The sequence below is a fragment of the Helicoverpa zea genome, chromosome 23, assembly GCF_022581195.2.
Source record: "Helicoverpa zea isolate HzStark_Cry1AcR chromosome 23, ilHelZeax1.1, whole genome shotgun sequence".
Lineage (NCBI taxonomy): Eukaryota > Metazoa > Arthropoda > Insecta > Lepidoptera > Noctuidae > Helicoverpa > Helicoverpa zea.
The window spans coordinates 9,834,033-9,850,590 of NC_061474.1; the positions used below are offsets into that span (position 1 = coordinate 9,834,033).

The 16,558-nt window shown below is 34.1% G+C and overlaps 1 protein-coding gene across 2 annotated transcripts; it reads left to right on the forward strand.

Moving 5' to 3' along the window:
- Positions 1-1,904: 1,904 nt before the first annotated feature.
- LOC124642052 (golgin subfamily A member 7) lies at positions 1,905-10,891 on the forward strand. Of its 2 annotated transcripts, XR_006985731.1 has the most exons (4): positions 1,905-2,223; positions 8,415-8,567; positions 9,112-9,366; positions 9,923-10,891. XR_006985731.1 is itself a non-coding variant. In XM_047180350.1 (3 exons), exons 1-3 carry the CDS (start codon positions 2,068-2,070, stop codon positions 9,289-9,291), a joined length of 489 nt encoding a protein of 162 aa, XP_047036306.1. In that variant the 5' UTR covers positions 1,905-2,067; the 3' UTR covers positions 9,292-9,550. The 2 variants fall into 2 exon arrangements, 1 of the variants encoding a protein (XP_047036306.1); XM_047180350.1 differs by lacking the exon at positions 9,923-10,891 and having other exon boundaries at positions 9,112-9,550.
- Positions 10,892-16,558: the final 5,667 nt, after the last annotated feature.

Genomic DNA, 16,558 nt, shown 5'->3' on the forward strand with positions numbered 1-16,558 from the left:
ATTATGCAACCAATTTAGTACCTTATTGCGTTAGAATAGAGTTCATTTTCGTAAATATATATTTTGAGCGTGCGCAATCTTGTTTAGTAATATTATATCTGTTATGGACCAAGTGATAAATTGGGCAGTATACATAATGCCCGGTCATTATGAATAATGCCCAATATGAGAGCGCAATTTGATAATAATTATTCAAATAATCAAATTGACCGGGCACTATACATATTGTCCGTGACATTTTGGGCAAAGTAATACAAACATATTTAATTTCATTTTTTTTTGTTTTTGCCATTTAACTTAAAATAAACTAAACATTAAACCACTTAAATAATCAGCCTCATGATTTGGATTAATAATGAAGGACTTCTGCCTTAAAAATCCACTAGTTTTTGCATTTAAAAGTTAAGGAAAGTCATTTTAAAAATATAACATAAAATATAATTAAATTTAAAACCAAAAATTTACAACGTATCTTTGTTTTATACAAATGACTTATTATTATAAAACAAAATAAACTAAAGTTTAAGCGATTGGACTCATTATTTGGCATAATTAACTTTTATTATTTAGCTTCTCTAAATAAAAGTCACATAGAAAATATAATTAAAATAGGGTGCTATTTAAACAGGCTTCTTTTTAATATCATTAATCGCCCCCAAAAATGTATGTTGCCTTCTAAAATACTAAGTCAGCCACAATTAAATTTGTAGCATGCTAAACTAAAGTAAACTTCTGAAATACTATTAAATGACATCATAAAATATAAAATGACAATATTTTTTTTACTCAGTACGTTTAAAATATAACACATCCCATATCAATTAACAGAGCATGGAAGTAAGCATGCAACATGCAGCAAGCATGGCTTCTGTCACGGCTCCGGCGGTCCCATGCGAGCTTATCGTCGCAGATGGTTTTCACGCTCACCACCGCAGCTTCGGCTTGCTGGCCGGCTCAGCCGGCCAGCCTCAGCCGTGGCGGCGAGCGCTTCAACTATCTGCGCCTCAGCTCGCAGGCCGCCTCGCCCCTCCACGCCTACGCGGTTTTGAATTGCACTCTAGGGGTAGGGCAGACAAGACTACGTGGAGTCGGTTTTGCAGCGATTCGTTTTCGTCACTAAGTTCAGATTTTAATACAATGTTTTGAATCCAAATTAAATTCTACCATAAAAAAAAGCAGCCAAGAATAATGAGATCAAGAAAAACGAGGCCGAGTTAGTAAATTAGATGACAATTGTCCAATTAATAATTTTGTGGCTAGACTTATAATTTCCCATTAAAATAGAACATATAATTTAAAACAATAATCATAACATATGTAGCAAGTATCAGGATTTATTTATTAGAACAACTGCCACCCTCGCACCGCATAAAATATAGCTTTATTATCAATTTGCCCAACTATCATGTAGCAATATAATAATGCCCGTGCAATGTGATAAATAATGAAGTTAAGATAGTTATTAATCATTTGGCCCGATAAAGCTAGACATTATTCATAATGCTCGGGCATTATAAATAATGCCCGAATTAATCACATGGTCCATAACATATCTATGGTAAAGATAAGCACTTTGACAGTTACCTGGACCTGACGACTCGGTGCTGCCACCTCGTGGACGCCATTTTAGAAAACCCTCATTAACCGCATTTTCAATATAGATCAAAACGCCATCTGTTTCGGATAACGTGAACTACTGTGTGGATGCCTAACAATGCCTAACAATATACAGTATTTATTTACAAAGCAGCTTTTTTTATAGCATTTCTTATATAAAATATTAAAATATTAATAATTACCATTTTCATCTGCTGCACTTGATTTTGAAAAATGCAAAAGAAAATATTTATGTTTATTCTATGGTAACAATATGTCCGCCTGACAGATAATGTCATGTCAGTCATTGACGCACGTCATAGTACTTTTATCGAAATATCGCGAGAAAACAGAATTCTCCTCGTATTTCTATCTGCATAACTATCATGCTGAAACTATGATACATTCATAACACAAAGCATTCCTTTTGACTTATTTCTGTATTGATGGACTTTAATTTGTGAGTTTGTAATGATGGCAAATAATCGTATACCTTCAGGGCCCAATACGCCTGGGAGTCAACAGACCCCAACACAGCAAGGAATTAAGATATTTATACAGAGGGACTATTCTGAAGGGACTGCGGTGAAGTTCCAGACTCGTTTCCCGCCAGAACTGGAAGATCGAGTAAGTGAAAGGCATTTGTTTACGCGATCTTGCGAACATACCTTCATGGGCGCGTTCGACTTATTTCGATTGTGTTTCTCGCTTGAGAAATGATGTCAACTTGTATTTACTCTATTGTCTTATTACAATGTACTACACTGAAGTGTTTTCTCTTCATATTAGTTGTAAATTGTTGATATAATTCATGGTAACATAAACATTGTGGAATCATTTGTTGCACTCTGATTCTGAACTAGAAAGTCACATTGCACTTTTTAATTCATCTGTGAGAAGTTACATGTACTCTGACTAATATGATAATTGAATGAATATTAATATTTGACCTTTCTGCTTAAATATTAAGCCAATAAAACTTAGCTAGTCAGCATGACCTACTAAACACTGAAAGACATTTTAACATAAAATAATGAAGCACTGTTGAGGTCAGATATTGCATACAATCAGGATATAATAATCATTATTTCAGTGTTGGTATTTCTTGTTTATCTATCCTTACTATACTCAGCCTTTTCTTGACAAGGGCTTGTTGTTTTTTACAAGGTAAAAGTAAATGATTCAGATCAAGTCAATGGTCGGGACTAGAATGTCATGAGTTTGTAGACACTATTTAGTTGTATGTATTGAGATCTTATTGTTTCATGTTTATATTTATTTATTTATTGGCACACCAACAACATGTTAAGTACTACAATAGATACATCACATTCCAGCAGAATAAAGATTTAATGTTAGGTACTCGAAAAACTTAAAAAACAATGTAGTTTTCTTAGAACCCAAAACATTACATTTTATCCCATACACAAAAACACAATACTTAAGATGAAGCTAAAACCTGTTGATGGTTATGTTGACACTGTAACAAGACCTTCAAATAAATTATGTAAAAACAACGTTATTACCATTCATAATTACCAGTAATTGTCAACTTAATAACAAGGATAACAAACAATTATTCACACCTTATCAATGGCTGTACCTGAGAAACAATTTCAACATAAGACTACATTTTCTGGTTAAGTTTGTTTCACTATATTTTAAGTTCCATCCAATAACTAGCGAGTTTGTAACTGTACTATCAAATTCAATGATGAACTTCAGCTAGGGTGATTTTTAACCCCTGACGCAAAAACGACGGGGTGTTATAAGTTTGACGTGTCTGTGTGTGTGTGTGTGTGTGTGTGTGTGTGTGTGTATGTGGCATCGTAGCTCCCAAACGGATGATCCGATTGTAATGCGGTTTTTTTTGTTTAAAAGGAGTGTCATTCGGGAGTGTTCTTAGCTATGTTTGGTGGAAATCGGTTCAGGTCTTCAAGGTCATCAGCTCGTTTGTTAGGTGTGAGAGGAATGTTACACGCTCAGTTTACTTGCAAGCATGTGTGGGATCTGAAATTTGAAACACTAATGTCTTCTGGAACCACTGAGCTGGTCTGCTGTTAGGGCACGAAGGTAGGAGACGTAACCCTGAACTGCCTTTTAGTAAACCCATCGAGTTTGGGCTCGTTGAATTTGTCTTGACTAGTTCTCTTCAATTGACGAGAACCTGATACTGGAAATGGGATGTGGCGGATGAAACCCTGGAATGCCGGAATGAAACGGATAAACCGATTTATATCTTCGCTGAAAATCTAGAATTACCAAAGGTTTATGTTTCCTCAATCTGTGCAATTCTCCCAGAGCCAGTATGTTATGAGGATTGTTAAACAGCATCCTTTGGCCGAGATCGCATAGAGCGACCTCATCTTAAAATAAAAGAAATTAACTGAAAGAAGGAAAAATTAAGGAGCTCCTTCAAAAAGCATGAAATAAAATTAAATTATAAATTTAAAAAAACCCCCGACCCAAAAAAAGTACGCAATTAGTATGACAAAAGGTTAAAAACGCTAAACCCTATAAAAAGCAAAAAATAACTTTTAACACTACGTAAGTACCAACTAAAGCATGTCAGACTAAACTAAATTTTGACGTGTCGGGGGACCGCTTTTACCTTCAAAAATACTTACATAAATCAAATGATACCTAGCTAATTACAACATTCGTATAAAACAAAATTATATACATAGTTATAAGTAGTATATACTTAATTACTTCTAACGTTAGGCTAATAAATTAGAGCGGTCCCCCGACACGACAAAATTTGGTTTAGTCTGACATGCTTTAGTTGGTACTTACGTAGTGTTAAAAGTTATTTTTTGCTTTTTATAGGGTTTAGCGTTTTTAACCTTTTGTCATACTAATTCATCATCATCATCATCATCATCAGCCTATCGCAGTCCACTGCTGGACATAGGCCTCTCCAAGTGCACGCCACGTCATACTAATTGCGTACTTTTTTTGGGTCGGGGGTTTTTTTAAATTTATAATTTAATTTTTGTTTGTTTTTAAATTCTGCTGTAGCAAAAACACGGGTCAATTGAATATAAGATTAGTGGGTTCTCACTGTCAGCAGCCTGGGCTGAAGAGGTCAGAGAGGCCATCATTCCATGTAAAAGTTTGGTATTCTGACGCAGCCAGTTGGACTGATAACCAACCCCAACAGAAAAGGCTAACCCGATGACTCAGTTTTAGATTTACAACGTAGTCTAGTTGTGAGTGTAGTAATGACTACTACTATTTTCGCATCTTGCTAACTTTTGTACACTTAATTTTTTATTGTTTCAATAATTGATCTCTATATGAGCGATTAGGTAATGCCTCTTGACACAATTACAATCAAGGTAATGGATGGTCAATTAATAAATGATGAAACTAAAGTTTGGCTGTTAAACATCAAGCAAAGTTAATTAAAAACACAATTTACTCTACCATAGTAAATTACTTTCTTAATAACTCTCATCTTTTAAGTTAGTGTTTCTTTTTTCTTTAAATTAATATGTTTACATAACAAACATAAGTTGTGTTCGCTGGTTTCTATTGAATTAATGAACTAGATATTTTATTGGTGCGACTTAAATGATTCTTTCAATACAATAAAAAGACTGCTTTATGAATAAACTTTTGCAGACTTATTAATAAATATGTAACAATTTTTAAGGTTTGAACTTGGACTAACTTTACTTTGTGCTTATGAATTGGAGTTAAGATAGATTCTGTATAATTTGGTTCACTGGTTTGGTTTAACTACTTTTAGCATAAAGTGAATCTTAAGACTTCATCACTTCAATAAAACAGAGCGGGATGGTTAATATGAATACATAATATTAATTACAATTTTATTAGCCTATTGTAAATCTATTTGGTTATACAACTGAGTCATACATCAAAGGAAACCTGCAAAGAAAATGCACTAATGAATTGACATCCAATCATTCATTGTTTGTGGTGTTATAAAAATTAAGGATATGATGCCTGTATTGATTTACGTGTGACTATATCCAATGGCTACTACTTTGAATGAGTCAACTCAAATGCACAAAATATGTATATGGATTAATAACTATGTTCCCATCACAGACTGTAGCCCGAGCATTTCTCAATATCAGCCCGTAGTCTATACTATATAACATTACTAGCTTTTGCCCGCGACTTCGTTCGCATGAAATAGTGACTTCCGGCATATTTTTGGTTTGACCAATAGATGGCGCTATATGTCCGGAATAAAGAAGACGGATCACATTCCATACAAAATTGCCCCATGTCCTATAACAATGTGACGTATCTCAAAAAAAAGATAAAAATGTTTAAAAAAATATAGCATACTCTCTAATTCTTTTTTTTTACATCTTCATACGAAAAAAATGCTTTAAAAATTGTTCAGGCGCTGTTATGAAAACATCGTTAATAGGACTATTTATGGACTATTTTATTAAATTATTTACTTGTTTGATAGGGTATACCTCACAGGTGGTCCCATAATCATCAGGTCAGGATCTGATGATGGAAACCCTGAGAAATCCAGGGCAACTTTTTAAAGTTGCAGCCATACGCAGGATAAAAACTTGACTATAAGGTGTATGTCTTATAACACTATGTAACAGTGAAGATTTGGAGCTGACCTGATGATGGAGACGAAAGAAGGTCCAGGGAACTCGACAACTGAATATGTAAACTACCTCGTGATTGGGCTTATATTATTTGTATTGAATAAACCTTTGCAACAGTGAAGGTTTGGAGCTGATCCGATGAAATGATGGAGACCAGAGAAAGTCGAGGGAACTCGACAACTGAATATGTGAACTACCTCAAGAGTCGGTGTCTAATGGACAACCTAAGCCGATGCTCCAAAGAATAGTTTTTTTTTGCTTTTCAGTGTTTTTGGGAGTCGGTTTTATTTTATTGTAAAAAGTTTTTTTTTTTTTTGGCTTTTCAGTGACAAGCACAGTTGTCACTATCCGCATAAGTGGAAAGTTCTCATTAATACGAATAATATAAGCCCAAACACGAGCTAGTTCACATATTCAGTTGTCGAGTTCCCTCGACTTTCTCTGGTCTCCATCATCAAGTCAGATGTAAACCTTCACTGTTGCAAAGTTCTATTCAATACAAATAATATAAGCCCAAACACGAGGCAGTTTACGTATTCAGTTGTCGAGTTCCCTCAACCTTCGTTCGTCTCCATCATCAGGTCAGCTCCAAACCTTCACTGTTGCATATTGTTATAAGACATACACCTTATAGTCACGTTTTTATCCTGCGCATGCCTGCAACTTTAAAAAGTTGTCCTGGATTTCTCAGGGTTTCCATCATCAGATCCTGACCTGATGATTATGGGACCACCTGTGAGGTATACCCTATCAAACAAATAAATAATTTAATAAAATAGCCCATAAATAGTCCTATTAACGATGTTTTCATAACAGCGCCTGAACAATTTTTAAAGCATTTTTTTCGTATGAAGGTGTAAAAAAAAAGAATTAGAGAGTATGCTATATTTTTTTAAACATTTTTATCTTTTTTTTGAGATACGTCACATTGTTATAGGACGTGGGGCAATTTTGATCCATCTTCTTTTATTTTTTATTTTTATATTTTTTTTTGAAATAAAAACTATCCTATGTCCTTTCTCAAGTTCCAAACTATGTCTGTACCAAATTTCACACAAATCGGTTCAGTAGTTTAGGCGTGAAGAAAAGACAGACAGACAGACAGACAGACAGAGTTACTTTCACATTTATAATATTAGTTAGGATAAAGAGGAAAAATTTGTTTGTTATAAACTCAAAAACTACTGGACCAATTTTAAATATTCTTTCACCATTAGAAAGCTATATTATCTGCGAGTAACATAGGCTATATTTTATCCCGGTGCGGGCAGCAGCTCCCACGGGACGCGGGTGAAACCGCGGGAAAACGGCTAGTATGTACTTAAAGACATAAACCTGGTTGATGGAAATGAGTCCCTTATTTCAGGCCCCTGTAATATTAATATCACCACTTTATTTATAATATAAATGATTATACCACATAATACTACCACTTTATTTACAGTCGCTCCTTTTAAAGCACTGGTAATATGAATATGGTACTCAGCTTCATCCCGTTAGACTGGAAGCCGACCTCAACATAGTTGGGAAAAAGGCTCGGAGAATGATTAAGAATATCCTAAATGTAAACCTTTGCTTAAATCTTACTGGAAAAACTAGTGTGTGTTTCTACAAATGTATGTGCTTTAACAGTTGAAATCTGTGAAGCGTAGTGATACAAACAATAATTTCAAAAGCCGGCAGTCATTATTTTAATTAGCACTGACAGACATTAAAATGATTGAGACAAGCCCACTTAACCTTTGTCTCATTGCGATTGCATGACCATACATAACAAAAAATAGCTTTATCAACTGACTTCCTAAAAGGGAGTTTCTCTTTTAAAATGATTCTTAAAAAATATGTAAAGTTACAATTTACCTTTAGAAAAACGTTATCTGAAAATGGTTTCTACAGATATCCAGAGCTCGAACACAGAGAACATAATATGCAATTTCTTTTATTCAGGGTGAAACGGGCAGAAATTAACCAATCCTCCTCCTTTTTAATGTAATGTAATTTATGGTTTACTCAAACTTTTTCGAAAATATCTCCGAATAATTACCGAAGGACCTGAAGAGAAACCTAAATAAATAAATAAAGAACTAAGGAGTCAAATGTAAAGTCAGCAAGCAACTTCAGGATTGCAAAGTACTTTGTGCGCACTGTACCTGCTGGTTTTACACAGCTTATTGGTGCCTCTATTAAATTCTTCATATTACCAAATTCCAGATAGACAGACAAACATTCGAGTACACGATGGAGCGTCTGAACGAGCACTTCGAGATGGCAGAGACGGCCGACTGCAGCACTTACTGCGAGGGTTGTTTAGCCTGCCTCACTGCCTACTTCATTTATATCTGTACGGAGACACATTATGAAAAGGTATGTAGATTATGATTATTTTGTTAAAATAAATAAATAAACAACTTAAACATTCTCCTAAATCTGACAAATATAATGCTGAAAACCGCATCAAAATCAGTTCAGCGAAATGTGAGATAGTCACGTACAAACATACATACATTTAGAATTTCATTTTTCAACTCTGCTAAAAATATATTAGGTACAATTTGATTTCTAAAATATTTAATTTCCAATCAAGACTCAAGATAAACAAAAATTAGAATGCTACAATTTTGCAATTAATGACACTAAATCTATGTATCTGTGCCTCTGTATATCAAAAGCTGAATGGTTTCCAAGAATTGTAGACCTTGATAAATAAGTTTTTAATTGAGGTAGGACACGGCATGGCTAGGCATTAGTCATTATACATACAATGTGCCTAGATTATATGATCGATGATCGATGATTGTGTTTTTATTACCTGTTATGTTTTGTTTTTTTTTTTTTTTAATTTTGCAAATACCTACCTGCATTCTTTATGACACAGTTGTGATATGATGCAATATTATCTCCTCCACAGCACTTAAGAAAAGTATCAAAATTCATAGCGACGCAAAACGAACGAGTTTACAACCCCCGCGGGATTCACATCACGGACCCCATACTACGGGGTCTTCGAGTCATAGAGATCACGGTTATTGACGTACCCAACTGTCAGAGTCCGACTGGCAACTCGAACAACCAAATGAGGCATACATGACCACCACAGGAAAACCGGGAGTTCTTCATGTAACCAAGCAGACTCTTCTTGATGTAAGGATTTGGCTCTTATAGGGTAAGGCTTAAGGTTTTTTTCCTTTGCAGAGTTGGCTGTCACGAACTTTGTGCAGTCATTGATTGGTTTTAGGCAGGGACTGAAAACGGTAAAGGTATAAGGGTATGGTACCGGTATAGAATTACGATACAGTTTTGATTTATGGGTATACCCAAAAAGGTAGAGAATAACGGTTGTGGTACCGTTAAAAAATAAACCCTTACATTACTAGTACCTTAACCGAAATAATTTCGGTACCCAAAAAAAATCTGAAAGCGAGCTGTCAACGTCATTTCTTAACTAGCGCGGGCGGCAAGATACAAAGAAAACCTCAATTTTATTATTTAAATATCTAAAAAAAATAATGATACCGCAATATTACGATACCAAAATAAACCGGTACCGTTTCTTTAAGGTATCGAAATTTAAAGGTATGACGTCATACCGCTTACCGTTTTAACCAGTATTTTTTCGGTTATTCAGTCCCTGGTTTTAGGAGATTTTAAGCAGTTGTGTCTGGAATATTTTGGAGTCGGTACTTGAGTGTATTGAATTTGACGATATCTTGCCTTTTCAGACAAGCACTCCAAAATGTACCTACTGGGCACAGTTTAACTACATACGCAATTTCATGTATAAATGTCACCACAATTCTTTCTGCCATCAAACAATGGTGAAGGAGGCAACCACTTACCTTGAGGTGATAATAAAATAACCATAGCTTGAAAATGCAATCTATATCATGTTTTGCACCGTTTTGAAGTTGCCTACAAACCATGAAATTAAATACAATAGTAAATATGTTATCAGATGACGGTAAAATCAGATAATATATTTTCTCAGGCTCTTGTGAAAGATAAGTAAAAATTTTCTTGTTTGCCGATTCATTCGTATGAGTAACCAGTTAGATAGTAAAACATTTTTAAATAAAATAATTATGTATAATAGAGTAGGTTATAATGAGAGCTGAATTCGTATGTCACAAAGAAGATTTTATACAAAAGTTTTTAAATATAGACTGTCTTTTTCCAATAAAATTTTCTTTCGAGTCATAGTATATTGTGTAAATGTGTAGATAGGACCACTGTGTGGTCTAATATTATGAACGTAATTTTTGTACCTAGCTTTGTTTTAGAACTTTCATGATCGTTTTTTAGGGGAATTTGGTAATAATGGCAACTCTAAAATTTTGTTTGAAGAACCATAGAAGTAGTTTTCTTGACGTAAACTGGTTTATATGTAGTATTGTCATTATCCCTAAATTCCTTACACATCACTAAATAAATCCAATAAATGAAGTATTTCACGTCAAAGACTAAGAGTGACTCAATTTTGATCTTATGACTGAATTTAATTTATTTTTCGTTTAGCATGACAGGACTCCTTTTGCCAAAATTTCTTCCAATTTGAATGAAGAATGTTGTAGATATAAATGTAGTTATTGTTGAAATGAAAATATCGGACGTAGATTGCGTAGCTTATCATTTTGCGTAAGGAAATGTACTAGCAGTAATGGTTTGAGTTATTTTCTGTAGTATTTTTATCTTTGACAGTTTAAAGTAAATAGGTTTATCCAAGTATGACTAACTTTTGACGCTGCGTCAGGTCATGTTTGTCATCAAGCGGATAAATAAACACAAATCTACTACGTATTATAAATAATGTGGTAATCAGTAATCTTGCCAGTCATAAGAATGTGAAAAATCTTTGAAAAAATGACAAATAAAAATACTTGCAGCAAGATAACTCGAATCGATATCAAAATAGATAAAATAATATAACAAATTGTTACATAAAGATTAGCTGAAATCGTGGTTATGCCATTTTATCCGTAGAAGATACTATTGCTAGTACATTTCAGTCTTAGTTCATGTGGATTATATGTATAGCGTATTAAATGTATAATAATAGCTTTTACTGTATAAATATCTTGTCTTAGCCATTCCACGTATTTTTTTTTATTTTAAATACACGTTACTTTTTGCCACATTCTCATTTGTTGTCTCTCTTTAAATGTGCGAACATTTGGAAGAACTTAAATTAATTTTATACCATTTTAATCAATTACAATGCAATTTGTGTAATTTGAATTTATACTTTTAATATTTTTTCATCTTGCTAGTGTATTATAGCCCCATTGTCCTCTTTCAAAATTTTCTGTAATTTTTACTTCCTAACAACGTTACTAGACTGACTGTGTGGCGTAGTAGAAATTTAATTAAAAATAATAGTCATTAATATTTCAGGCCATTTTGACTTTTAAGCCCATGAACTAAGACTCAATTTCGTGATTCAGTTGTAAGGGCCATACTATTTTTGTGAATAGACGTTATGAAAACTAATAAATAATAACCAGTTATGGCCCCTTATTGTACTCTGTATACTTATAAGGAGTAATTATAATAAAGTTATCATTAATTTAATAAATATTTTATGTGTAAATTAAACTATCGAAGTATCTATTGGCAAAAATTGAATATTTTTTAAATGTATCGGCATTGTATATACCTCTAACTAAAGGGTGTTTTAAAAATGTAGTTGGATTTTTTTATTTCAAGCAGTGATTTGTCAGAAAGGCAACAATATGCTAAAGTGTATACGCGTGTATGTTCTACAATAGCATTTTCCAGCGAATATTTGTGTCTTTTATTAGTGAATATAGTTTCAGAACACGTTTCTTATCACCATTTATTGGCACAAATCAAAATGTGGTATGCACCTAAATTGTATTTGAAAATCTTGAATGTAGTGTCAACTTGCATACATTTTGAAATCTCTGACCTTCTGTAAAATCCATACCAATAGACATTTTATCCATTATTTTTATTTATCGATTGAGTGATTTCTGAGTTCACAGTTATGAAAGTACCAAGTCGCAATAAGCGAACAAATGTCGTACCTACTAAAGGTGAATGCACATTCGTCCGAGCATGCAAAGAAAAAAAATATGATAAATGTGTGTATATAGTTACCGGCACGGATATTGAGCTCTCGGCGGAAGAGTGGGGATCGCTTTGCGCACCGTACGCATAAGGCAATAAGGCAGTAAATCGCTTCTGCGCAGGTGAAGGTCAGGGCTCGATATCCGTGCCGATAACTATACCTTAAATGTTACTGCAAGAATGTTAGCTATTAAGATAATGTTCACAATTTATTTCCATTACGTAAAGAAGCCATAGGTAACTTGCTAGGTTATTCTACTTTAAGTAATAGTTAAACATACCCTATTTTCAATGCCTTTACCTTCCTTTTTGGCAGATGTCACATTTTGTTTTTCAAAAGGATTATCAAATCTCGACAAAAAACTACCGCTCCGAAGTTGGTTACAAACGCAAATGACTTACCAATAGTCAAAGTTAATGAACAAAAACTAATGGCTGACTTCAGAGGCGCAAAGTTATTTGACGAAAACAATACTTAGCCAGGTCTTGTAATTCCTGTTATAATATGGCAAATCTTATGAAAAATGTTACATGTAAAACATATTTTTCTTGTAATAAAACGTTATTTAGTATAATTTGTGTAGTTCAGCATTTAATTCATATTTATTGTAACTTAGGATATGTATCACAAGTATTTACAATTTTATCTTATAATATGGAAACAGCTTGTTTGTGAGCATAGAGTGCCGGCGAAATTCGTGTTTTAATTGATTTTGATTTAACGTTGTGTAATAAATTAAACATTTCGAGTAGAATTTATGCGAGCAGACACAGGTGCACTGTCATAGAGAGAGATCAGGTGCAAGACCGACATTAACGTGCTCTCCGATGCACAGATGTATCAATAACCAACTTCCAGGCTGCTTTGTGAAAGTTTCTTAATAAAACCCACAAAGCGACTTTTTCCCGACGCGGGAGTCCGTGCATAGGATGGTCCTAAATACTTTTAAACAAAAACATTAACTTGTCTGTCATAAAATTAATTAATTGTCTATCAAATGTTATCGTAATTTGTATAAATTGGTTTATCGACCATCCATTGTATAAATTGGAAAATCGACTGTACACTTAATTTTCATGTTCGTTTTTTACCATTAGATAATTTAGTGTTACAAACAAGCATTTTGTCATTTTTATACGAAAATGGAGTTGTTAGTTGCGAGACATCTACAGGACTTTTAGCATTATTTATTTTTAAAACACAACTGTTATTGTGTCTTCTCCGCTATCTTTCCTTCCTCCGTGAAAGTTCAATATTAAAATATGTTGTCATTTTATTTTATCTACATAAAGGTCCTGCAGATGACATAAATGTAGCTAATAATTTATATGATAGTAAATAAATGTATAGTAAAAGATATCAAATTTTATCACAAAATTTTCATGTAACTAGAGATATTGTATAAAATGCACAGATAAAAATGATATTAGTATAATGTTGCAAATAAAAAAAAACTTAAATAAAAAATACTAAAGTTTTAGCATTAAGTTATAGAGTATATTGTAAAATTGACTATGACTATTATTATAGAATAATTGGAATTATGTATGTGAATATTTCTTTTTTTATAATAAAAGTTATTATAAAAATGTTTTAATTTTATTTAAACTTCTCTCTTATCTCCTGTGTACCTATGAAAAATTAAAAATAAATGTTAGAAAAGGAAAATTAATCCTCATTGTTAGTTAACTGTAGGTTTTTTGAAATGGTCTGCTAGGCCCAGTTCAAAAATAGCTATCAAGTCTTGTAAGTATAGATTATTTAAGTAGTAGCGCCTGAAATTATTGTTTTCATTTATACAATTCTGAATCTTGCCGTTGACACTTGCCAGGCGCTTAATCTAAGCTAACAGCAGCAAAAAGCCGGTATCAATTTTAGACCCACATTTTTTTTTCGTAGTTAAGTCGTTAAGTGGGAAGATAAATAACATCCTAGCCCCCAGAGTCATACATAGGTGTATGATAGGTACTTAGGTACACACCTATTGTCTAAGTATTGTGTCTGCATCGTGGACAGAAAAACTGAAAAAATTGAAAAGTGGGACAAAGTGATAACGAAATTATAAAAGTCGCACGATTAATATTGATATGACCACTTGAATAATATTGACAACTATACATAGGATCTACTGGCAGGTAAGTAGATTTTGGTGTATATTTTATCAAGATATTCTGCCTCTTTGAATCTGAAGTCCATTTCCTACGTAGGTAAATCTGTAGGTACTCTGTAGGTACATATTTATTAGTGCCTTTCTAACTACCTACATTTTACTTATATCGTGAAAAACTTACCTCAGAACGGAAACATTTCCTTGAGCGGAATACCTAAAGTAATTACAGAGGTCGTAAACTAAGGCGGCCAACTTTCCGAAAACTGAATGCGGGACTTAACCTTTCGTGAAAAGTGGGGGGGGGGGGGGGCATTGAAAAATGATCGGACGGAACTGATAAAATAAAAACCGTAAGCAAAAAGCTATAATTTAACCTATCAATATCGTGTCACAGCGTGCACTAATGTCTTATTTTCAAAATCATTAGGCCTCACGAGTTCAGTAGAAATAAAGAGAACGAGATTATATTACTTATAGGTAATCTGTGTTCCTGCACTGTTGAGCGTGCGCGCAGGTGGGTGTTGTGTAGAAGCGTGGTAGAAAAATAGGTATGTGGGACATGCGGGACGCATACAACGTTTTGCGGGACTATTTTACTAATAATTTCAAAACGGGATTTCGTCAAGCATTGCGGGACGGTCCCGCAGAATGCGGGACGGTTGGCCGCCTTATCGTAAACAAAAACAATTGAGACTTTACGAGAAGGAACGCGATCTGACGCGTTACTGTTGGAGGGCTCGTAAATGTTCGCTTTATGGCGTCTAATTACACGGGGTTATTGCTTTGGTAGGGTAGGCCTATGGGGGTATTACTGTGGTAGGTAGGTATAGGTACCTACATTTGTTTATTCAAAAAATAACCGGGATAAAACCTTTTCATCATCATCTGGAAAGCCTACCGCAACATACCTACTTGCGGAAAGGCTCGGGAAATGATGGTGAAAAATAGCATGAAACAGTGCTTCTTCATCACCTGACTACCTATTAACATTTTGTATACTTAGAACCGGTTCTTCAATCCACGCAGACAAAATTATGTTCACACTGTTTGTTCCACCATCTCTTCTTCCCAGTAAAACTAAATAGGGAGTGGAAGTGAAGTGCAGGCATTTATGACGGCTGTCTTTTGTACTTGACCATCAAAAAGTGCTGATTTTCGACCTACTTTGAATAAATGACTCCATCGTTTATCAACCTACCTTACAAAGTCAAACTAGAGTAGGCTTAAAGTCTCAACATTTAAAGGCTTAAACAAAACAGTAATAAACAGTCCTTGTACTCGTAGTAGGTACCTACGGAGAACTCACCATTGCGTATTGTCTCTAAGAATTATAAAGAAAACAGTACTGGAGCGAGAAAATGGCCGCAACTTATTAATATTTATATCAAGAGTTTGAGAAACCGTCTCTTTTATGTTGTGCTCTTGAAGTAGGAATAAGTTATAGAGCAGCGAAAAGTTCTAAGACTCGTTAAGTTGTTACTTAGAAACTTAATAAGATTAAATAAATGTTTAGTAAATTTTGCGCTGTTTGAATAATTAGGTAATTCAGAAGCAAAAAACATATTAAAATAAAAATAACTTCAAAATCATAACGCTTTTAATGGTCACCCCCCGGACACATGCCATCCCACATAGATAAAGAAAGAATAGTAAATAAAAATAGCTATCTAGTTATGACAAAAGTCGTGGTGGCCTAGTGGGTAAAGAACCAACCTCTCGAGTATAAGGGTGTGGGTTTGATTCCAGGTCAGGTAAGTACCAATGCAATTTTTCTAAGTTTATATGTACTTTCTAAGTATATGTTGGACACCAATGGCTGATAAAAAGGTGAAAGAAAACATCTTGAGGAAACCTGGACTATATAATCTGAAATCACCAATCCGTATTGAGCAAGTGTGGTGATTAATGCTCAGTCCTTCTCCATGTGAGAAGAGGCCTGTGCCCAGCAGTAGGACGATAAAAAGGCTGTAACAGTAACAGTTATGAAATTTAGGTAGGTAAGTAGTCAGATTCCTACCTATAGGCATACCTACACGTGGAATTACTTAGGTAAATGATGTAATTACCTACTCAGGCAGAGTTGAAGCAGCCACAATGAAGTCTACTTCCTAGCTGTTCTTATTCATACTCAAAAGTTTGCCATTTTCTTTGACGTAATAA